Raw genomic sequence first — 24,826 nt, 5'->3', positions numbered from 1 at the left:
AATAATGAATAAAGAAGTTGAATATGAAGGAGAAGAAGCATTTCAGGATACAAGCAAAGATTTCAAATATTTTGAGAGTAAGTCAAATCCCAATATGGATGAAATTGGGGCAATCACTTTGCATATAAAAATGACTTGATCATAAATTAGAAGATCTAATTTAAGCATTTTGAATGGAATCAATCAGAGGATATATAGTCTCCATCGTCAGGAAGAAAGAAAGAAAGTTAGTCATCCGTGTGGAGAAAGTATAATACAACTGGACTTGTATGGTTCACAAGCTTAAAAGAGGTGACACACGTGCATGAGCTTAGTCATGATCAATGTTGAAAAAGATGCGTATGATCTTCATGTTCTACTCTCAGATTACATGTTATGTACTTATGTTTTTAAGGACTGATATGACGAAGGTATTTCATTCTGCTACCCAAATATTGTGTCATCCTTTGTTACCCCTTTTGAACTTTAGTGCTATTTTCTTTCATAAACCTCTTTTGGAATTAAAATAGAGTCTAAAAAAAGTGTCAAGAAAAAAAATAACGTCAGAAAAGAGTCACCAAAGAAATAGAGTCGAAAATTTTTTCTCTCTCTCTCTCTAAAAAAAAAACGAAAGTCAAAGTTCGATTCAAAAAAAAAAAGCAAAAGAATTACTTGCCTGAACTACGTTTGACCTGATTCTTGCTATAATAAAATATGTAGGCAGCTCTACTTTGGGGTTCGGTCCAACCAATTACCCAGAATGAAATGAAACTGGGGCAAAAAATTTATTTTCTTAAAAGAGTCGATTTCAAAAGTTGTATGTTTTACCTAATGTTGTATAAATTTTGAGCCTCATGCTGACCTTTCTTTCTAACCCTATCCAAAAGCCAAGTTACAATCAAAGAAAGACCTTCAGATCAGTTTTTGAGAATGTCAAGGATAAACATGTTATGAGTACATGATGTTTTATACTTTGGGCATCGTTTTCTTTCAAAAAAATAAAAATAAAATGAAAATGAGAGAGTCTTATTGGAGAAAACTCTTTTGGGCACCATAAGGCGACTGTGAGCTGAGAAAGAAATGAAAATGAGATTGGCTCATTGGCAAAAATCCATTGAGGTGCCACTAGCCGAAGGAGGTTCGTTATCCAAAAGGAATAAGTTTAAGATTGGCTTAATTTTAAGCTCAATAAGTGGATGAAAGTTGTAATGATTGGTGTGGGTAGATCTGGTTGTTTGATTCAAAATGCATGTCATAATCACTAGAATCAGTTTCCACATTCAGACAAGTTTTCCTTTTTGTTTTGAAAAAAGAGATGCCTTTTGTCTTTTTCTTTTTCTTTTTGTTTTATTTTGATTTTTGATTTTTGTATCCTTGTCATCAAACAAAAATTAATTATTGTCTTTTATCTATTTTTGAGTCAAAATCACGGCAGGTCAAGTGAGAAAGGACTTCAAACTTGCTACCAACTTCATCAATGGTACAAAGCATGACAAAGGGTTGTCTCACAAGAACAACATTTCAAAGTATAATATAGTACTCAGAATGATTGTGATTTGACAATTTTTGACTGGTAGAAAGATAAAAGGTGTATGGAAAGTTAAATCCTGAGGTATTATACAAGAGAAATATGTTTTGAGTTGAGAGATTCAGTAGTCAGAGTTTTTGATCAAAAGTATGACAAGTCAATGGATATTTATCAAGGAATGGAAAAGGAGTTAAGAATGGAAAGTGCAAGAACAGTCACTTCAAGGGCCAAATACCACAAACCACCACTATGTGTTTTTAAAACTCACAATTTTTCTTTGTTTTGTTTGAAACGGAGATAGAAAGTTTTCAAATAAAGGACGCAGTTTCATACTTCTGTCAACGCAAAAATCATGATTACAGCATGCAATGTTAGATTTCGGTTATGATAAATTTTATTCTTTGCAAGATGAATTTATCGAAGTTATTCCAGGCTTTGATTTATTCTTTCTTTATATTTTTTGAAACATTACGGCACACAAATTTTCTCAGTACAAACTGGGGCAAGATTTTTATGTGTGTTGTATGGGAATTTACTTTTTGCTCAGGACCTTCCTGAAGAATGGGATGTTATTTTTCTGTTTCACCTTTTATTTTGAGTTCAGGAACATATTTGAAAAATTAGAAATGAAAGTCTAGGAGCCCGCCTGAAGAACAGAGTGAAGAGTTGCAAGTCTAGGAGCCCGCCTGAAGAACAGGGTGAAGAAATTGTAAGTCCAGGAGCCCGCCTGAAGAATAGGGCTAAGAAGTTTCAAGTCCAGGAGCCCACCTGAAGAACAGGGTGAAGAAGTTTCAAGTACAGGAGCCCGCCTGAAGAACAGGGTGAAGAAGTTGTAAGTCCAGGAGCCCACCTGAAGAATAGGGTAAAGAAGTTGCAAGTCCAGGAGCCTGCCTGAAGAACGGGGTTAAGAAATTATAGATTCAGGAGCCCGCCTGAAGAATAGGGTGAAGAAGTTGCAAGTCCAGGAGCCCGCCTGAAGAACAGGGTGAAGAAAAAGGAAAGTCCAGGAACCCACCTGAAGAACAGGGTGAAGAAATAATATGTCAGGAACCCGCCTGAAGAATAGGGTGAATTTTCAAATTCAAGTCGCGAAGACTTGAATCAAGATTCTAGAGATTGCAATTTTCTTGTATTTTCATTTTTGATTTGTTTTAGTCAGTTGAATGTAAAAGTAGAAGTTGTCAACCGAAAATTCGACAAAATGTCATTCGAATTTTAACTCTTTATCTCACCATATTACCTTTGAACTACACGTGACCTGATTCTCTTATAACCCAGGATAGGAAGAATGTCGAAACAAGACTCGGTCACATTTTTCTTTTTCTTTTTATTTTTATCTTTACCTTTAAAATAATTGGAAGGTCAAAAATCATATCTTGTCTACTTCTTTGTATGAAAAATCTTCGAGATTCCACACAAAGAGGGGCAAAAATGTAGACACGTGATTTTTGAATCCTCCCTAAATTTTAATATTTTTATCAATATTAAATATTTATATTTATATTTAATCATATATTATTTTGATTATTATTTTCATTTCTTAATAAATTTTTAGTTTAAAAAATAAATAATTAAATAAAGTTAATTTTAAGATATTTTATTTTTATTTTTTTCTATACAAAAACTAAAAAAAAAATTCTTCTATAAATTTTTAATAAATAAATTAATATTTTTTATTATTATATTTATATTTGTCTATTTATAAATTGTTATTATATTTTATTAAATATTAAATTAATTAATTATTATTATTATTAATATTTTATTATTTTATTTAATTATTATTATTATTATTATTATCTTTATTTATTATTATTACTATTATTTTTTAATATTAAAAATACAAAAAATAAAAAATAATAATAATAAAAAATAGAAAAAAAAGAAGAAGAAATTTTTGAATTTTGAATAACCTTTCCCCCCCCCCCCCCCCCCCCCCCCCCCTCCCCAAGAGTCCTTTTATACCCAGATAAAAAAATGGGGATTCTACGTACATTACACTATTTCTGCCTAGACACTTGAGGAGTAAAAAAAATAGCAAAGAGAAAAACATCAAAAAAATAAAAGAGACAAAAAGTGTGAAGTTGAAGTTTAGTAGTCCACTTGAGATTTTTGGTGACGATCTATTGCTTCATCAACAGGTTCTTGTTTAATCATATAACATTATTGATTTTTATTTAATCATATAATATTTATTTTATAGATGTTAATGTGAAAAGCATGAAAGAAAAATACTTAAGTATTTTTATGAATTATTATTATGTGAGTTTCTTACTGTTAACAATGAAAAGTATTTATTTTTTATCTGTATATGTTAAAAACAGAGTAAAATCACTTATACAGTAATTATTAATTCACATTCACGCACAGTTATATCAATCCACTTTTCCACATACACAGAGCACACACACCCATCCAAAAAACATATACTGTCATGCGCACACACACAGTATAAAAAATGATAAAAATCAACGGAGAGAAAATTAGTAAATAAACAATAAAATTTGGGGTTTGATTCAAATAAAAAAAGGAGTTTTGAATCGAAGAAGAATTTATTTTTTCTTTTCGTTGGAAAATATATAGAAAACAGTGATTCCATCAATACTGCTATTACTGTTCCGGCGACGAGACTCACCGAAAAATACTAAAATCAGATTGGAAAATTCTAAATCCACCCCACTACTGGAAAACTCAACCAATAACCATCCCCCACCGGCGAACTTCACCACTGCCGGTGAGGATCCGCCATCGCGACGCCACCTTCCCTACCTTTTGCCGCGCCGCCACACTGATACTCCCCCTTTCCCGTCGCCCTTCTCCTTCCCCCGCTGCCGCCAGTCACCACTGGCCCAAAAATACCTACGCCGGCAAATCAACTCACTGGAGTTGGCCTCCCTAACTGGCATCACCCTTTTTCTTTTTTTCCGTTAACGTCGATCGAAAAACTTAGAGATCTGATCATGTCTTTATTTTCCCAGTGGCATGATACAATTTTGGTTGATAATTGAGAAATATGAAATTATATATTTATGCAATTATTTTAAGATAAAGAAGTAGTTTTGGAATATAACAATGACTCATATTTTTAAAGAATGTAATATATTAACATATTGTGATATAATGTCACGTTATTAATATTAGTAGTTTCTTATTATCCTTTTCGTAGTCATGATATATTAATTAACTGTGTAATTCTTATGCATTGTTAAATTATTTTAAAAATTTATAATAAGTGAAATTAATTGATTTAGGAGATATTATTTTCATTATTATTTATTTATTTATTTATTTATTTATTTATATTTCATTAATAAATTTTGATAATTTTTTATTAAATTAATTAATTGCTTTAAATGATTATTGCTTTAGTTTAATGATAAGGATAAATAATGTTTTGAATAAAAAAAGTTGTTACGAGTTTATAAAAGATAAATTAAAGTTTTTAATGTAAGGTAAATTAAGAATGCGGCATACACATCTTTTTGAGATATTTAAAAATACAAGGATATAAAAATGTACCTTGATAAATATTTTTCTAAAATTAACTTGACAAATATTTTTAAAACTTTCATCGATTTATTTAATATAGGATAATAGACAAGTTTTTGATATAATTAAAAATGAACGATTTTAGGCCTTAAGATAATTTATTAAAATAATTTAAGACAACATAAGTCAATAAAAGCGACCGTGTTATAACCAAGGGACTCGAGGGGTTCCTCGCACCTTCCCCTTGGTCAATAGAATTTCTTACACGGTCTTCTGTTTTCGCAGACCAAATAAGAGTCATTTCCTTTTGATTAGGGATTCAAAAAGGTGACTTGGAACACCATAACTCAATTCCAAGTGGCGACTCTGTAAATAAATTAATCCATATTCAATATCGTCACTTTAATTGGAAAAACCCTTCAATCTTCGAATACTTCGGGCGAAAAAGGGGTGTGACAGTCACCAGAATTTTTTCAACAATTCTATTATCTTTAAAATCTTCGCAAAGCAACCTGATTCTATTGACAATTAAAGAAATTCTATCAGAATACTTAGTAATTATCTCACCTTCTTGTATCCTAAGAGATTCAAATTCTTTTTTCAAATTCAAAATTTGATTTTGTCTGCCTCGTTCACTTCCTTGATGCTCCTTTTCAAGTTTTTTCCCAAGCTTCTTTTGTTGTTTCACATGCAATGATTTTAGAAAAGATTGAATCAGCAACTGAATTTTGAATTACAATTTTTGCTTTATATCTTTTCGATTTCTCTTCTGAGTGAAGTTTGATTTTGGTAACAGAAGGATTTGCAGGGAGTGGTTGTATGTGTTTTTCTCCTTTACAAATTTCCACAAATCATAAGCTTCAAGATAAGATTTCATCTTAACTGCCCAAATTTGATAATTTTCATCAGTGAAGGTTTGTGGGGTATTGAAAGAGAGAGTATTGCTTATCATGGTTTGAAAATAAGATTTAAAATAATATGGGTTAAAAAAAAATTAAAAATAGCCCTACGTTAAAAATAAAAGTGAGGGTTAAAAATAATCTTACGTTAAAAATAAAAGTAAGATTAAAAGTAGGTTGAAAATAGTTATGGATTAAAAAATGGTTGACAGTTTTGCTTCAATAAATTCACAGATCCATGAGGATCAATGAAAGCTCTGATACCACTGTTATGGAATGAAGAAAGACAAGAAAGAAAATTGAACAGAAACTAAATGATAACTCTTGATTGATTCTTTTTCTTGATTCAAATAGAAGAGTACATCTCTATTTATAAGAAACTAAATAAAATAAATAAGGAAAATATGATATTTACCTTATATCTATAAGACTAAATATTCTTTAATTAATAAATCCTAAACTTAAAAGGAAATAAATAATATAAAATATAAATCCTAAACTTAAAAAGAAATAAATAATATAAAATATACTTGACAGGATCCTTAGGGAGAACAAGCATGAGACCCGCTGTATACGGCTTATGCGTGTCCCCCTCACTGGTTATTAATGTCTCGAGATCCGCTACAACGAAAGTTTTTCTCTCAACCTTTCTTTCCTCCATTTTAACCGTCACCGTATAGGGGGCGTAGCTACGATCATCATGTTTGATATCATCAGCACGGATAGACTTTGCAAAATTTATTGGAAAGTCTATACTGATGACTTCCTCAAATAATGGAACTATATCCTCAATAGAGGGAGTCACCCCTACAACTTTCTCATCCATACTATAGACTCGTAGAGTGATCCTAACAATAACACTCTCCTCATACTTCCTAGCGAACTCGCTAAGAGTGGATACTATATCACCATAGACTGTACCAAGGAGTATCTTACCATTATCTCCATACAACCGAATAGCATACCCCACTGTGATGGTTACATCTGGATTCTCCAGGTCAAAACCTATCATGAATTTTGCATAACCTTCAGGTGGTAAAGAGGGGTAAGCGTAGAAACATAACATATGAATACCGCCAGACTTAAAAGAGACACTTCAACCCCAAACGGAGGGGGGTTGAGCATCATGTTTGCCAGGACCAATGTTGGATGTTTTGTATTTATGGGCTCTATCCTATCTACTCTCATCAAGTACCGACAACAAAAGTTGTTACTAGTAAATGCCTTCTATTTTTGGGTATTCATAGGTGTAGCACATATTTTTTATGTCCTTCAGGAAATTCTAAGATCTTATACCCAAATTCCTTCCACTGGACGTAATGACCATCATAATCCTTTGATACGCCGGATATACTACTAGCATAGCTCTCGTATGAGACTAGTATGGCCTCCATCTTTTTTCTCCATGTTGCCTCCATTTTTTGGCTAATACCGTCTGGTATATTATTTTTCAAGTAATTCTTCAGCTCACCAATAGGTATTACACACTCCGAAAAGCCAAAATATCTCAAGTCGGCAGGCAAGGAGCCTTTGGCACCCCTAATTAAGTTAGCGTGTATCATATCATATATAATCACTAGCGGCGGCCCCAATTCTAAAAGGGCTTCGTCATAAAGAGGAGGGAGTTCACGACTATAGTGAGGTGTAGTTAGAAAGTTATCGTGTACTGTGTATATTGATCCTCCCGCTTGCAGTATTTTCTCTACTCCAAGCATCGTAAATATAGGCATCCTTCTGATGGATGAAGTTGACGAAGGTTGAGACCTCTGTCTTCCTACGATCACTATTACCGGTAGGAACTCTGAGACTTATTTGTCTCTTTTTATGATTGCACTTATAAACTGTGATTTTGACGACATCACTCTTCATATAATCTTGTGATGTACAAAAGTAGGGCACAACATAATAAACAGGTAAACCCTTAGCGGCGGCGAACCACCCAATATTCCTGATCAAGCTGTGTATGGTTTGGCTGTCCATGCTTTTGTATTTCTCCTTCCAGAACTTAAAGCAAAGTAAGGCTAGTAAGTGATTATCCTTAAAATTGATGTGCTGCGACAAGGCTTTATGTATATCGGAGCTTGTGCTCATGAGTGTTTTTCCATAAATAATGGGCATGAAAATACTTTTCACGAGCTTCCGATCCATCTTCCAAACCACTAGTAGTGATAGACTACTATTATTACCAAGTTCTCTTACAATGTCATTTTTGAGTTCGGAGAGGATATTCGTATAAACATCTTGGATTTTCTTATCTTGGGAAGGCAAGAGATTCGTGCTCTTCGCCATATCTTCATCCAACAAAAAGTAGCTCATAATCTGGAAAGCGCTCGTGGATGCGTCTTTGGTAACTGAGAACCCTTCTATTTTTTGATTACTCATCACTATTTTTGAGGCAAGGTACTAAAGGGGTGCCGCGCATCTCGACCAAACTGAATATCATAATTTAGATCCAGATCCAGCTTATCGGCCTCTTTCATAAGAACACCAAAATGCATTAGTCCATCCTCCATGCTGGGGTAAGACTTATAGTGGTATAAAAAGGCCTCCATAACCTCCCGATCGTCAGCCACCTTTTCATGATTGCCAAACGACGCAAATTTAATAAAACTTTTTGATAGATCTCGTTCGTAGAAATGCAGGAGCCCGCAGCGGTAGATTCTCCCCCTGAAGTCGAGAAAAGGCAGGCAAATAGATTTTCTAACCCTTGTAGGCATTTGCAAGCTTGAGCATACTCCGCTTATAACGGGCGCGCTATACCTGCTTTGTTAACTGAGTTGTCAATTCGCTAATCTATTTTTTGAAAACGAGAATTTTTATTAACCTAGATTTCCAAATTCGATAGAAAATCATATAACATTATTTGACTCATATCTTTAAAGTTAGAATAGAAAGAAATGTGAGTTTCACTGAAAAAGGTTTTGATCGAATAAGAAGGTATGAAAGTCAGATCATTACCAGGATTCACCACTAAGTAACCAGCAGCGTAAGGTACACAAACACTATTGACTAGTATAGTCTCTATATCGGCAACAATGAAAGAACTACATTTAGATCCCTTACCTTTGATTGGGTTTATTTTAGTGGGAATACGACTTTTTTTATACTTCAGTGATTTAACATTAGGTAGTTTATAACTTACCATTTAATACTCCATAACTTTATTAATATGAATAAGAATATCTGATGATATCTCATTAGGAAAGTCTATTAATTGAGGGGAATCCTTTATATCATAATACACACGAATAAAGAGACCTTTAATAACAACATCCTGATATTGTTCACCATATAACAACACTAGTTGCTCAATCTTCTGATATATCATCTTTTTAGGAACATCATTACCAATTTGATCATACAAAGGAATAGCCTTACCTAAAGTAAATGAGAGATCATAGGATAAAGGTAATTGCATTATATATCATATAGTAAATTTCAAATACGCAGAATCAATATTATAAGCATACTGCTCGAGTAATTGAATGAATGCTAATGTTAAAACATCACAATCAATAGCTCTATAAGGGTATATAAAATCTATAGAAGTTTGGATAGAACCGGGAAAATTTTCTTTCCATCTAACAGAATCAATGCTACTTTGTAAACGATTCCAATATCCAAAACATTGATAGGAGAAAGATGTATAAAACCTATTGGGAATTAGACTCCATACTGACGTATTATATATCATAAATCTATTACACGACCTTGAGTATAAGAATCTCTTTTTTAGAAGAAAGATTATATATATGTCCAATCTCTAGTGGTGGTGGAACCAACCAAGATGTATGTTGTCCGAACTGACCTCAAACTCTTTATTCCCGACCTATTTGACTCTCTGGCCGTAGTTATTTAGGTGGTATTCTGAGATCGAATTCCTCCCAGGAACACATGAAACAAAGATATGAACTGGGCAAATAGAAATGGAAAAGAGATGTTTCTATTTCATCCAAATTAGTTGCTTTTTCTACATCCATATAATCTACTAAAGTAGAGTGGTATTGACCATATAATAAAAGCAGATCTTCGTCCATGGAGTCCCAAGAAGGTAAGAACTCCAACCTGTTCGATGCTTCTTCGTCCAAATACGATATACAAGTGAGACCTTCACTATGAGCAAGCTGTGCGAAAAACTACTTTTTTTTTGTCGATCGAGCCGTTTTCCCTCATTCCACTCATCCAGCCCTCTTCACGAACTTGTACAATCGATGCCACAAAAATAGCCAACTCTATTATCAAAGAAATAAGGAAAGGGGCGATAATTTGGCACCAAATATCCAAAGGTGTGGAAAAAGCAGCTGTGAGAAGTGGAAAAATCATAAAAAACAATGATAGTTCGTGGAGATTTCTATAGAAAGATCCCTTGGTTCTAGAAAACGGATCACAATTACAGGTACCTTGGAGCATACCGATGGAATGAACGAAATACAAATAGTTAACATAATATGGTCATAGATCTTAGCTTGTAACTTGATCAAGAGCGAATTTATTGATGTTGCACCCATGAAGTATGGAAAGTGCCAAACATTGGGAACTACCCGGGGAGGAGTTAGGAACAGGAACAAGGAGAAGCGAGAACCACTTAAACAGAGAAATCGATTGTATTTTGTCCTTTGTTCCTCATAGCAACTGGGATCAACAAGCACCAAATTTGATGACTTATTAAGGGAAAGACGAAGTAAGAGCATGCTATTGGAGACGTTGCAACATATGTCGGGAAGACCTCCGTTGATTGTGTACGAACAAAATACGAATCCAAAGCCAGGGTAAGAAAGGGTTTAGCTAATGGAAATATTAACTCTTCCGGAAACCAGTAACGCGTAAACCATGTCAAACCAAGACCAATCAATATCCGAACGAAACGGATTCGAACTTCTCCTAGAATAGTTTTCTTTGCAAAATGAAATTCATAGGATATATATGAGTAATTCAAAGGAAAAATTGAAATATTTGATAGGATTGATTATGTATCAGAACTAAATCACTACGAATCAGAACTTGAAAGAATGCATAAATAATATTATGGGGGTTCCCTGTCGAGAATAAAAAGTTTTTCTCTTAGAGAGGCGTTTTCTTCACTTAGAAAAGCGTTCCTTCTTGACAGGGATTTCCATAACTCTTTTAATTCTCGGCGATGTTGCATTTCCAATTGGGCTTGGTGTTTTTGTTTTAAAAAGCCCAGAAAATTTTGATGAATAAAGATAGTTACAAATCAAAATATTTCAGTGTGTTGTGCCACGTATGTACCACGTAGACACTAAGGGTGTCAAAATTATATTTTTAATTAGTTCAGGGAGGTAATAGGATCCCCCTTAAGTTGAGGTGTGTCATAACCTTTTTGGGTATAGTTTAGAAGGTAATTGGGTATTATTTTTTTTTAAATATGAGATGTTTATGTTTTTTCAAATTAAAATTATGATTAGTTATTTATCAATATATGTTTCGATATTAATGAGTCAGCTCCCTTGTGGATGAAAGTTTATTGGCAAAACTAAGTTGTTGTGCACCTTTACTTTGTCGAGTCAATTTTGACATGTATTTTGATAAATACTTGATGATAATTCATTAATTCAAATATAATATATATATATATATATATATATATGTATATATATATAAAATCTATAATATATTAAAAGTGTGAAGACCTTTAGAAAAGTGATTTGAACTTTTTACCCTTCATTAAAAGACTCCGCAATAGACAAAATTGTCATTTACGACTTTACTAAATTATTATTTAATTAGTTATAATATTTTAGGTGTTCCATTAAAATTTAGTTATTTATCTTTCCTTATTAAAACATAATTGAAAATACTATTAATTTTCAATTATTAATACATATTTGAGGAACTAATGATAAATTAATCTTTTATGCAAAGACGTAATCAAATAAATATCAACTTTAATACTAATAAAATATTACTTTAGTAGTTATTTGTTGATCGAATTTGTGAGTCCCTTTTTAACAATAATTTTAACAAAAATAGGTAGGTTATTTTGCCAATAATTTTACTTAAAATAGAAAATAAATTAAGTAAACTCTCTTTTTTAATGTAGGCGTTCAAGTAATTGTACAAATCTTTTTCTCTTTATTTTTTTATTCAATTTGTATTTGTATTTTCTTTGCACTTTGAATTTTTTTTTTATCAGCTATTGGTTGTTCGTTGTTTTTAAACGTTAGTCTAATTATGTGATTTTTTACGTGTGCTTTGTGGTATTTTGAGATTCTATTCTTAATTTTTGAGATTCTATCATAATTTATGTTTGATAGATTGTGACCTCGTCCGGAAGAATGTTGTAAAGATGAAATTTTCAATTCAAATTTTAACCTTCAAAAGAATATGGATAATTGAGGTATAACTTGTGTCAATTTAATTAACATATAATTTATTATTTTCGAAAGTTAGATAATCTATCTACATTTATTATTTAGGAGGAAATTATTCTGGCAATAATATTTTTGATCGATCATATGTCGTTCAATTAATTAGTTACAAAGAAATTGAGGTTAATATTTTTAATATGCATCATGATGTTGTCATAAGTGTATCATTAATTATTTACATCTAATTATGTACGTTCTTTTATTAAAGATATATACAATATTAATTTTAAGTAATTGAAGAAAGTAAAAAATTTATCCATGTATGATTATTAGCTGTAGCAAGGTAAAGGAGTGATGGTGGACAAGATCAAAATATAATAATATATTCTTACAAAGTATTTTTTCATTTGTGTTTTCTTAATTTTCTGACTTTTTTACTCCCTTTCTGTTGTATTTTATATTATGAATATTAGCCTCAACTCTAATTGGATAGTAGAGTACTAATAATATTTATATTTTAATTTAATATGACGTATATGTGCAACAAATGCTTCGTTGCGGCTTAATTTCCTCCACATCTTTTCTTTGAAGAGCAAAATATTTTATTTCATTAAATTTTTCATTTTATATAGAGTTTTATTGATTAAGATGAAACACTTATAGTGTCAAATTATATATTTTAAATAGATACAACATTTATTTCAACTCAATTTTTATTTCAACTCAATTTATTTTTTAATAATTTTATTTCTTTATATATAATTATATTTATCAGCACGAGACACACGATGGTTGAATCAAAATTTTTTGTTTAAAGTTCAATTTTGTTCAGAGAATAAGGCAATATGAATGTTCTATCATGTTCTATCAATACTCTAAAGGGGTTATACGATATATCCAGTGTGGAAGTAGGCCAACATTTCTATTGGCAAATAGAGAGTTTCCAAGTACATGACCAAGTACTTATTACTTCTTGAATTGTAATTGCTATATTATTAGGTTCGGCCACTATAGTTATTCGAAACCCACAAATAAAAGATACAATGTATTTTTGATCATTAAAAAAAAAAACCTCCTATAATAGAGCTCTGTTTGGGACCCAAGAAAGATTAAAAAGAAAAATGGAAGGAATTTTCCAACTATGCTTAAAGTCTAAAGGTGAAGAATATGGTCTACAGTGCACCATTGCACTAATCACCTCTTTTTTTGTAATAATTGGTTCAGATTTAAATAGTATGCACATTTTAATCTTATTATAACTATATAATATAAAAACAGCCTACGTATTCGTCTTATTAGGAGTACTGCAAATTAATCCATAACTAATCTAAGTTGAATTGTACGCCTCTTGCAACCTTGTATTTGAACTAAATTGAATAATCTATAATCTATAATCTATATTTATAATCTATAATATATTAAAAGTGTGAAAACCCTTAAAAAAGTGATTTATTTGAACTTTTTGCCCTTCATTAACAAACCTTCTTTAGACAAAATTGTCTTTTCACTATTTTCTTCAATTTATTATTTAATTATTTTTATTTTATTAACTAGACTCTTAAAATATATGGGACTCCTAAAATATATGGAAGGAGAATCAATTAATATTTTTCTTTATACTGATCAATTAGAAAAATACTCCTAAAATAGGATAGAAAAATACACCTAAAATAGACTCTATTAAGGAAATACTTCTATAAATATTGAGATGCACGTTAAACTAGAGAAGAAACAGTTTAACTTATTGAAAAAATATGATTGATGTTCATCTAATTTGATTCGGTTGCATGTCTAAATTGGTGGATGCTTAATTTTCTAACCTTCAACTTCCTCACTGTTTTTGTCAACATAATAGAATTCAACGTGTATGTATGCCTTCTTTGTTTACATTCAAGTCATTCTTTAAGGTCAAATTTTTTTCTCAGACAAGAATTATTTTCCTCAAAATTGAAGCTTTGCGATCAATATTATATTATTTTGTTGTAGTTTGCAGGTCGGAAATGAATTTACAGGCGGTAGATGAATGTCAGTCGGCTTTGAAAAATGTTTTAGAGAAAGGTTAGGTTTAATTGTATTGTATTTATATCTCTGTTTTAAGAATGTTTTTGTGCAACGACTAAATTTAGTTGTATTATTTTGATATCTCTATTATTGTATTATTTTGTTATAGTTTACATTTGGTAAATGAATGTCGATCGGCTTAACAAATGTTTTGGTAAAGGTTAGGTTGAATTTAATTATTGTATTCATCTTTATTATTTCAACAAATATCTTATTCAGTGTAACATTTGAACTCAATAAAGTGAGCTACACACCTAAACTGGTTTAATCTAAAAGTGAAAATACATATTATTTAACTATTTTTGCTTAATCAGTGACTAAAAGATTTAGAGACGAAGAAGCTAAGTGTTAGCATTGAACACGTTATTTATTGCAAATTTTATAAATTTTTACATATAAATTTATACTCCGCATAAAAAATATTGTATTCAGATGTACCCAATATCATCACTCTACATCTGCCTTTGCACCTCCAACATCAACCGAAAAATCGAGGGTTCGAGTCACGTTTCACTCTACATCTGCCTTTGCACCTCCAACATCAACCGAAAAATCGAGGGTTCGAGTCACGTTGAAAAGTAAGTGAATGCATTATTGATCCCACCATAAAAATGAAGGGAAAAAAAAAAAAAAAAGAGCTCAAAAGAATAATTAGAGAGTGGGGAAAGAATGCATAAAATGAAAGGCTAAAACTTAAGAAAAGGAATTGAAGACAAAAGGAAAACAAATGAAGATAGTAGGAGGCAAAAAGCATCATTTGCATGCTTGCATTATTTGTGTGGGGAACCTATTCATAATACTTTTTTTGATTTGCTAAAGCCTAAAGGGAATATGGGCCTCACTAAAAGATATAGTCAATGTATTCATCACAAACAAACACACGTCTTCATGAAATGTCATCTAATCATTCTTACTTAGACCAATCAGATTTCTGGATTTGGGGTCCTGCAAGCCTGCAAGGATTCTATTGTGTCTGATTCTTCTTCTGATAAGTGAAACACCAATAATGCTTTTCTGAGTTCATTGGACATGAATTGAGTAATATTTGAAGTTAAATTGAGAAAAAGACATTTCAAAGTTTTTTTTTACTTTGATTTCGGTTACTATTTATTGTTTCTTTTACTTCGATTATTGTGGTTTTTTGTTGTAGTAGTGTTTTGTCACTATCTCTTGTTTCTTGTACGTTTGTTATTTTTTTTTTATACCGTTTTTCTTGAGCTGAGGGTCTATCGGAAATAGACTCTCTACCCCTGACGTAGGGGTACGTTCTGCGTACACGGCACACTCTGTAAACACCTAATTTTTTACCAAACCTAAGTGTTTTTGCCATTTTAGTGTTCAATTTCGTCTTAGGGTCTAAATTAGATATTTTAAAATTTATTTTAAAAATTTTGAAAAAAACTACAAAAATAGAGTCACATTTTAAATAAGTTTTTACTTTCATTTTTTAGTTTTTATTTGTTTATTTATTTATTTTTAGAAAAAAAAAAGAATTTTTTTTTTTCTAAATTATATTTGTTTCTTCTTTCAATTTTTAATAAAGAATGTTGTGATATTAATATTTCTTAACCATATTCCTAAGACTAGCTAGTTAACTTATCTTGTATTTTGTTAGTTTTAAAATAGATTTTATTATTTTTATTTTATTTAAAATATTAATTAAAATTAAAATAAAAAATAAATAAATAAATAAAAAAAGGAATCCTAAACTACCCAAACCACCCACAAGCCCCACTCTCACAAACCTATCCCCCATTTTCCATAATAAACACGACACAAATACACACACACGACACAAACACATACACACTATATATAACACACACATGCACACAACCGGACGAGGGGGGAAGAAAAAACAAAAAAGCAAGAACAAGAAACAAAAAAAAAACAGAAGAGAAAAAAAATTGAAAAAAAACAAAGCAAAATCAAAGGAGAAGAGGAAAAGAAATTAGGGTTTGGAGTTTAGGATCTCCGTTTGAGTTTCTTTTTGGTTCGACGTAAGAGCTCCTCTTTCGATTTAGTTCGTCATACAGGTTTTTATTTAATTCCTATACCATTACTTTTGTAAATTTGGTTATGAATCGAAGCATGAATAGAGTTATTTTCAGGACTTTTCTTATTATTCGTTATGTGCAATTTATTATTTTTATATAGTTTACTTTATGTCGCCATTTATAACTAGTTTGCTATTCCAAAGTAACGTTAACTAAATTTGATTAACTTCCAAATAAGATAGTTGTTAGGGTCATTAGCGTTAAAAGAGGTAACGTTGTATTCGGTTGACATGCGAGTAGTACTATTGCGTTGTAACTAGAATCTTCGACCTATATGCGTGCATGCATGCAAAAAGAAAAAAAAATAAAAAAAAAATGCACACACATGCACACATTTTACCACCCTAAACATTCTTATAAGAAAATATTGTGCGATGGATATAGACTTAGAAAAAAAAAGTAAACAAAAAAAAAGGGAGGAAAGAAATTGATAGTACAAAAGAAAAGAGTAGAATGTTTTAATACAAGTTTTTCTTACTATGCCAAAATTGTTTTAGATATGGAGTTTATGTTTGTTAGTATATGACGTTGATGAAGGGTACAATTGTTTCATACAGTTTTGAGACTATAGAATTGGTACAAGTTTGGTTCAATATAGCAGATCACCTAGAGAAAATCAAAAGCAACAGTTTAGTTTTGAGAAAAGATTTAAGAGGACAGTAATATTTTTTTTATTTCATTTTATTATTTTCGTTTCTTTAATAAATAAATTTGTTATGTTGATTACATATTTTTTTTTTTTGTTTTGTTGTTAACTTCATTATTATGATAACTTTGGTAATGTAATTTTATTAATTAAACTTTATTATGCTATTATGTTAAATTACTTTTAAGTAATTTTGTTTGGCTTATATATAGTGTTGTTCGTTAAAGCCTAAGACTAATCCTTTTCGTTTAAAAATATTAAAACATATAATCATAAATGCGATCGAAAAAAAAAGAGGAAAAACTCATTTGCAAGGAAGCGGACTTATAAAAGAACAAGTTAGGTTCTTAATCTCAAATAAATTAAGTTTTAATATACAAGCAAAAATTGACGATGAAGTTGGAAAGCCCTGCTACCGACCATTCGTCATAATTAAATTAATTTACCATTTGAAGCCAATTGAATTGGGTTGGGGAGGTTTTAAACCCATTAGGTGCTTATTTAGATTAGGAAAATAGGGACTACTTATAAATGCCGTAAAGGCGCGAGATACGTGCCAAAATTTGTGGTGAGGCTGAAAAGTACTACTATCGGTAAGCCACACGTCAATATAATAAATAATTTCAAAATAAATTAAAAGCGGGAGGCAAACAACTTTTAGGTTAACAAATATTATAAACCCTAAAAAAAATTAATTTGAGCCAGACGTAAGTCATTAAAGCGACCGTGCTAGAACCACGGGACTCGAGGGGTGCCTAACACCTTCCCCTCGGTCAACAGCATTCCTTATCCGGATTTCTAGTTCGCAGACGAAAAAATAAAAATTGAAGAGTCATTTCCTTTTAAATAGGGATTCAATAAGGTGACTTAGAACACCCAAACTCAATCCCAAGTGGCGACTCTGTAAGTAAAGTAATCCCTTTTCAAAACGTCACTTTAATCGGAAAAATCGTTTTCTCCAAAACCAACTCCCTAGCGGGGTCGGATGCGGTGAAAAACAGGGGTGTGACACACTCTTCAGACCACACTTTGTAAGACTACACTGAATATACTATTATTGTTGAAAATTAAAATTGTATTTGAACATGAACTCAACTATTGAAGCTTTCTTAGAGAAACTATTTAAACTTAAATAACTAGTTTTTTTTTTTTCTTTTCGAGAATGTATGAGCTTCTTCTGTATAGCATAAAGTTGCAAGTATTGAACAAATATATTTACCCATGATAGTCTTTGACAGAAAAAGTCATCATGGAAAGTAGCCACCAAAAACTTTAAAGTAAAGTTGGCATGTAAAATATTTGCTAAATCATTAGCTGGAATACATACATAAAAGCATTCTTTGTGACAGATATAATGAACATGGGACATAACTCAGTAAAGGTTTCCAAATACTTGTAGTCATAATGCCTTGTCCATTTTGACTTCAAGCAATCATTTCACCCATCTTTGTTGCACTGGAACAAGTAGGGGTAAGTTATCCTACTCTTTCTATAATGTAATGATGGCATTCCAACCAATTTGTGTATATATATGGGGATTATTTTAACAGAAACTTTTTATAATGTAATGATGGTATTCCAACCAATTTGTGTATATATATGGGGATTATTTTAACAGAAATTTACTTTCATCAGTATAACTGTATAAGTATCGAAAAGTTTCGCTCATTAAAGCTAAGACAGATGAGAAGGTACGAAAATTTAATTATCAACTAGGGGAAGAAAAAAACTCCCCTCGTAAAAATCCATGAGAATTTCAGAATGTAAAAGCTAACTCAAAGAGAGGAGGATTGCCTAAACTTTTTCATTCTTCAACACCTCACCTCACGGTAAGGACATCTAGTGTGTGGGCAATTTTTAATCATACTCTGATACCACGTGAAATTAGATCTTGAACCTAACTCACCCCAAAAACTAGCTCGAAAGGAGGAGAAAATGCCCAAGCTAAGGAGATCATCCATCTCATTAACCATCAATGTAGGACTTTTTTTCATTCTTCAATACAGAACACAAAACAAGCACACGCAGCAATTACAGTGCGTTTGGTAGAAAAAAACTTAAACTGGACCATTGGTTGCATTAAAGCACAAACCAATAGACCTAAGAAGACAAAATGAAGGAAACTCTTCTTTTGAAGATGTCATATATAGAGATATATCATATATGTGATAAGGTCTTGAATTGTATGCACGAACCAGAACAACAAACTGGTCCAACTCTCGACTGAAAGCCGATTACTCTTTATATTTCAAACTCAAACTCAAAATGAAAATGTTCACAGCAATGCTCATGCTATTGTGCTCTCAGTCACCCCTTCAGTTTTTCTCATGATCTTCCATTTGGCTGAAGTTACCTCTCTCCTTGAAGAGTTGGTTGTGATGGTGCCTACAGTACAACTTATGCTCATGAGCTACATAGTTTGATGGACTGATCGTGCAACCCCCGTGGCTGCATTTGAAACAAGCCCTGTGGTATGAAGTGCCATCCACTGCTACCTATAAAACCAGCAGTGACATTAATCTAAAAGCTTGATATAAGAAGAAAATAGCACTTCAGTTGGCACGATAAGAATACAAATGTGATTATATACCACGTTAGAGGCACTCATCCACGGGCTCCTAAGAGAGTTCAACTTTCAGGTATGTACTAAAGTTTATTGAAATAACCTATCTGTCAAGTTTGTGGCTTTTCCAATTAGATACCATTGGACAACGAAAAAAAATTGTCAATACCTTTTCCAGGGGGTAAACAGTTTTCTTGCAAGCAACACATTTATCTTGAGTTCCGCCAAACAAACTTGAAACCTTACTTTTTGATCCCTGGGAGATTAATATGAGACAATTAAGTATAAGATCAGCAAGCAAACTGAAATTGACAATAATGTATGCTGTAAAATGCTAGAGGATGACTTTCAAAATAGTAATCTTGGATCATCTTGAAACTAGAAAATCAAATAGTACCTGATCAACAGAACGTTCCCGGACTATTTTTGGAGCCCCTAAAAAAAAGAAAAAACAAGCAAGAAGAAACGAACTTTAGAAGGAGGAGCAATGAAAAACTAGAATAGAAGAAATATCATCTTGCCAACTCTATATAACTACCTTCAAAGCTCTTATCCAGACTTCCTGTCATTTTGAATAGCTGATCAAAGTGAGGCCGGCAGTACAAAACTCCTTCGAAGGAGTTATAATTACTCAGCTAAAAACATTAAAAATGACAAGGAAAATAAGATTAAGACATCATAAAATTAACCACGTGAAAACAAGGTGCTACAAAGACGCTAAACATAAGGAGAAAATGGAGATTCTATATACTGCGAAAGTGCGAATACTAAATCCATCTAAGAAGTTTACACCTGATTTTGTACTTTCAGTTGATACAGCAAGATATCTTCATCTGTACAACTAACTCAATAGCACTTTCATGATAGATTACCATGCTTCTGAATAAAAAGTCTCACGGCCTCCCCAAATTAGAGTTGAACAACCATTACAGTAGCTAGGCAGAGTCACATAACATAACATACCCAGTATATTCCCACAAAGTGGGGTATGGGGACGGTAAGTATACACAGTCCATACCAGCACCTCAGAGGTGAGATAGAGAGGTTGTTTCCGATAGACCAAGATAGTAAAGGGATCAAGAAACAATATGTATTAACACACCAAATAATAACATAAACAAGGCTATCACTAAGTAATACGACAAACGATAACACACTCTGAAATAAGACTAGTACTATGGCCACTAGCACAAATAACAAAACAAAGTCCTCCTACCTACTAGCAAGGACAGTCCTTCTACCCTAATTTGCATCCTCCACACCTTTCTATCTAGGGTCATGTCCTCGGTAAGCTGAAGTTGCTCCATGGCAAAGTCAAGTTTCAAAATCAATAAAGTTTGTACAGTAGCTGTTGAACTGAGGTCTGAAATGGGTGAGAGGATGCAATTGTAAATACTCCACTTAACTTCTCAGGTAAAGAGAGAAGGCAAATTTTTACATAAATGATAATTTTGATGGAATGTCTTCCCGTGCTTCTATACATGTCGACATTCTTGCCATCCTAAAAGAAGAAGAAAAGGAACAACGCTCATGTATTCTTCACCCATACTGATGCCACAAGGGAGGGTAAATTCAATGGTTGTTGTTCATTGACAGAAATACGTTTTGCTTCATATGCAACTAAAACCAGGGATGCACATTTCCTTGCTCATTTATCATATGCATCCAGCCAATGATTTCATACTCCTATTTGAGGGTCATCAAATTTGTTCACCACTCTTTTTGTACAGGGATGTTGAAGGACATATCGGTAGTCAAGTGGAAGCATCCAAAGAAAAGGCAGCCCTTGAACAATAGAAGAATGAATCGTAAGATAAGACATTTTGGGTTTTTTTGTGTTTAAAAGGTTGGCACTTGGCAGACCTGACTTCATGCTTCAACTAAAAGTGAGAATCTGTGCTACAAAAATAAGGTTTTAGAGTGTAATTTCAGCAAAAGAGGAACCTCATAAAAAATTTAACAGCTTGATTGATTTCTATAATGTGCTTTTCAGATCAATTTGCAGTGGAATATTTTATGACAAAATTCTTTGACAGTAAACAAAAAACCAATGCTTTAGCGAAAAAAAGTTAAAGATACCATTCAAAGGATCATTAATACAGAAAATAAAAATGATCTGCCAGAGCATCCATTTGTGACTGTGTATGACCTGAATAAATGTTTTCTTCATTAACATTCCCAATGACCCAACAAAAGTGTTCTTCTTTAATTCGTAGCTGTAATTTGGAACTTTAGCCCTAGCTGGTCGTGAGCAAGAAACCACTGGTTTCACTCTCTTAATATTAAGCATATTTGAATGGGGAATAATGTCTACTAATAAATCTGGACTCTCAAGTTAATCAGTCAAAATCAGTCGGGCATAAAGGTGAAAATGGGAACACACACAACTCTTTGGCTATTGAAATGATACTGACCATGACACATTATGAAAAAGAAACAACTTCTTCCTCTAAATGGCTCGCCTGTTCAAGTGGCAAAGGTTAAAGGATGACCCAGGCCACGGGTTTGAGCCGTGCACCATGCGAACTAAGCCTAGTATTTAAGTGGAGGAGGGTAGAGGAGAAATCCCATTAACCCCGCTTTTCGAAAGTTGCAGTTGGTCCTAAGGGCTAGCCTTATGACGGATTTCTTGGTCATAAAGAAAACAGCTTCTTCTTCTATATAGATTAAACTTTTACCAAATCTCATTTTAATGTTTTTATATGAATCTTTAAACCCATAGTTCCCTAGAGTCCAGAGATACCCTCGATAGATGTCTCATTTTCGTCAAGTTACCATCAAATCGGTTACCTTGATATTATCAAACAATTACTCTTCCATAAAAATTGCAGAAAGCTCACATGAGCATCCAATACTCAATCTTTTGAAAGAGGCAAATCAAAACAAACTGACAAACATAATCTTACATAGAAAGCTTCCATTAGTCCAATTCTCTGTTCTTTTGAGATAAACAGAAGAGCATCATGGATCTCCAAACCCTATTATTTGAACAAAGTGAAGAAAATGTGATCTTTTGTTGTATATTAGCACTAACACTAATACCTTAATTGAATTGGACAAGATTAAATCTGTTTATCAAACTGCTTCTCTGATTGCTCAAGACATCTCTTTTCAACCGACGAATAAAACAAGATCATTTTGTTCCATCTTTAGTAAACTCATTCATTCATTTCTAAGTAAGAGATTGAAGTTGCCGGCTGCAGATAATTGCAACTTCTTTTGTGCAGATTCAAATATTAAACCCCCGCCTATCCTTGCTTTCCTTGCCCCTATTCATGAACCCCCTCCTCTCTCGCAGTTACTTAACTAAAACATGAACATGAACAAGAACAAGGAAGGTTGTGTGTGTGCAGACTTCAACTCTACCTCAAGGAGGCAGAGAGGCTTCTTCAAAAAGACCCCGGCTCATTATTAGCTTGATATTATGTGATGTGGGAAATCTTAGTAGTTCAGTTGATTGGCTATCCAAACTTTCAGCCGAGGGCTCGATTCCCCCACCTCGTAATCCATCCACATTTCCCTTTTCCCTACTCCCATTTTAAAAAAAAAACTTGAAATATCCAATCTAGAGTAGTAAATAACGTTGCTTTTCCAAAGATCCCTTAGCCAATAATAACACGGAAATCTTAGTAACTCAATTGATTGGTTGGCTACCTGAACATTCACCTCGTTGATAAGGGTTCGATTCTCTTAAAATCCCCTCCCTCCTGTTCCCCCGCCCCCCACTTAAACACCCCCCCCCCCCCCCACACACACACACAAAAGACATTGCTTTGACATATAAATATACACCACAGATGAAATCAAGAAAGCAAAAAACCACAAGCCATATTTAACAAGAAAAAAGAAAGAAAAAAACATTGCTTTGACATATAAATATAGACCACAGATGAAATCAAGAAAGCAAAAACCACAAGCCATATATAAAAGAAAAGATTTTTAGTAAAAAAGTGTGTATCACCTTGAGAGTACCCTTACAATGGTGGCATCTGAAACAAGCTTTATGATAAACCTTATTGTCAGCAGCAAGTTGATCCACCAAGTACACTGTTTTCTCACAAGCTTTACACTTCTGTGTTGTCCCTCCATAACTTGCCATTTCCTTCTTCTTCCTTTTTTTTTCCTCTCTGCAGACCTCCACTCAATTCAATGAACAAACAAAAAAAAAAAAATGACACCTTTTATTCTCTTTCTAATCGCAGAATATATTACCTTTACATCATGGTGTTTAAATTTTGAATTATACTTTATGTCTAATCAAACTTGAGAGAATAATATTAAATTCATAATTGAAAATCCGGAATAAGAAATCTTACTTAAAGATTTTCAAAATTCAATTAATTCAGTCCTTGATGCAAAATTTAAGATTTTTTTTGTTGAGATTTACAATCTAAAACACTCCACAAATATTTGTGTAGCTATAAATTACTTAATTAAAAATAAAAAATAAATAGTAAAGTTTAATTACTTTTATCTATAAAAAAAAAAAAAAGCTACATTTTTTTAAAAATAAATTTAAAAAAAAGTGTAACGCATAAATTTGACGGTGCGAGAAATAGTGGAGGCCAGGCAGGCTTTGGATAAATATTAGCTGTCTTAATGAAGGGATATTTTGTCAAAGATTTACGCTATATAGAGAATAATATAAAGGAAAATTAGTACTGGTGAATATACAGAAGTAGAATTATTAATTATTTTTAAGTAAATAGTAGTACTCATTTAATATTAAATTGACTTGCGGTATGGCATTTGAGACAAAACATGCATGGTTTTCTGTGGAAATCAATGGGCTTTAAACTTGAGAGAATTTTGGCTTTTTCGACAGGACAACATCTAAATTCATCCATGATAAAATGACCTTCTGAACTCCTCTGCTATGTCAATTTTCTAAGTTGGACACTTCTACTTACATGTTTATTATCGGACCTATGAATCTACTAAAAAGAAATATTTTAAACCCTTTTTTGGTGAGTGTAACACACTCTCTCCCACATCAGCTGTCACATCTACTGCCACGTCAGTCATGCCTGTCACGTCATCTTCCACGTCATTTAAAAAATAAAAATAAAAAATAACTAAAATTAATTTAATTAAATAAGAAAATTTTATAAATTGTAGAAAAAATTGAATAATCATGCTTTTAGAATTTGAAAATTTTGAATAATTATTTTTAAAATAAAAATAAAAAAAATATTACATTAAAATTATTAAATATTAAAATTAATTTAATTAATTAATTTAAATATGATTTACATATTTAAAATATTTAATTTAA

General features: G+C 32.2%; 1 protein-coding gene, 1 long non-coding RNA gene and 1 pseudogene across 4 annotated transcripts; all 3 read right to left on the bottom strand.

The window, feature by feature from the left end:
• Positions 1-10,008: 10,008 nt before the first annotated feature.
• LOC124899611 lies at positions 10,009-10,858 on the bottom strand (annotated as a pseudogene).
• Positions 10,859-14,636: 3,778 nt separating this feature from the next.
• On the bottom strand, positions 14,637-15,095 carry LOC124899340. The gene is made up of 2 exons (XR_007056779.1): positions 14,819-15,095; positions 14,637-14,755 (listed from the first exon to the last, which is right to left on the bottom strand). It is a non-coding gene; the product is annotated as an uncharacterized LOC124899340 (long non-coding RNA).
• Positions 15,096-19,102: 4,007 nt separating this feature from the next.
• LOC107875921 (LIM domain-containing protein WLIM1) lies at positions 19,103-24,024 on the bottom strand. Of its 3 annotated transcripts, XM_047413918.1 has the most exons (7): positions 23,868-23,985; positions 23,513-23,678; positions 22,458-22,529; positions 20,090-20,186; positions 19,949-19,986; positions 19,721-19,807; positions 19,103-19,483 (listed from the first exon to the last, which is right to left on the bottom strand). In XM_047413918.1, exons 2-7 carry the CDS (start codon positions 23,648-23,650, stop codon positions 19,304-19,306), a joined length of 612 nt encoding a protein of 203 aa, XP_047269874.1. In that variant the 5' UTR covers positions 23,651-23,678; positions 23,868-23,985; the 3' UTR covers positions 19,103-19,303. The 3 variants fall into 3 exon arrangements, with proteins under 3 accessions (XP_047269874.1, XP_047269875.1, XP_016578312.2); XM_047413919.1 differs by lacking the exon at positions 22,458-22,529 and having other exon boundaries at positions 23,764-24,024; XM_016722826.2 differs by lacking the exon at positions 22,458-22,529 and having other exon boundaries at positions 23,868-23,981.
• Between the last annotated feature and the right edge of the window lie 802 nt (positions 24,025-24,826).

This window comes from Capsicum annuum, chromosome 6, assembly GCF_002878395.1.
Source record: "Capsicum annuum cultivar UCD-10X-F1 chromosome 6, UCD10Xv1.1, whole genome shotgun sequence".
NCBI classification, from domain to species: domain Eukaryota; kingdom Viridiplantae; phylum Streptophyta; class Magnoliopsida; order Solanales; family Solanaceae; genus Capsicum; species Capsicum annuum.
Note: the sequence above shows the minus strand (reverse complement) of the source record. Positions and strands in the feature narration are given on the sequence as shown.

What these genes read in the sequence shown, in the direction of transcription:
- LOC107875921 (XM_047413918.1), bottom strand. Translation starts at nt 23,650, where the DNA reads ATGGCAAGTTATGGAGGGACAACACAGAAGTGTAAAGCTTGTGAGAAA. An exon ending in GGGAACGTTCTGTTGATCAG is followed by an intron (nt 19,808 to 19,948) that starts GTACTATTTGAT and finishes TTAATCTCCCAG; the next exon opens with GGATCAAAAAGTAAGGTTTC. An exon ending in CTGTTTACCCCCTGGAAAAG is followed by an intron (nt 19,484 to 19,720) that starts GTATTGACAATT and finishes CTGGTTTTATAG; the next exon opens with GTAGCAGTGGATGGCACTTC.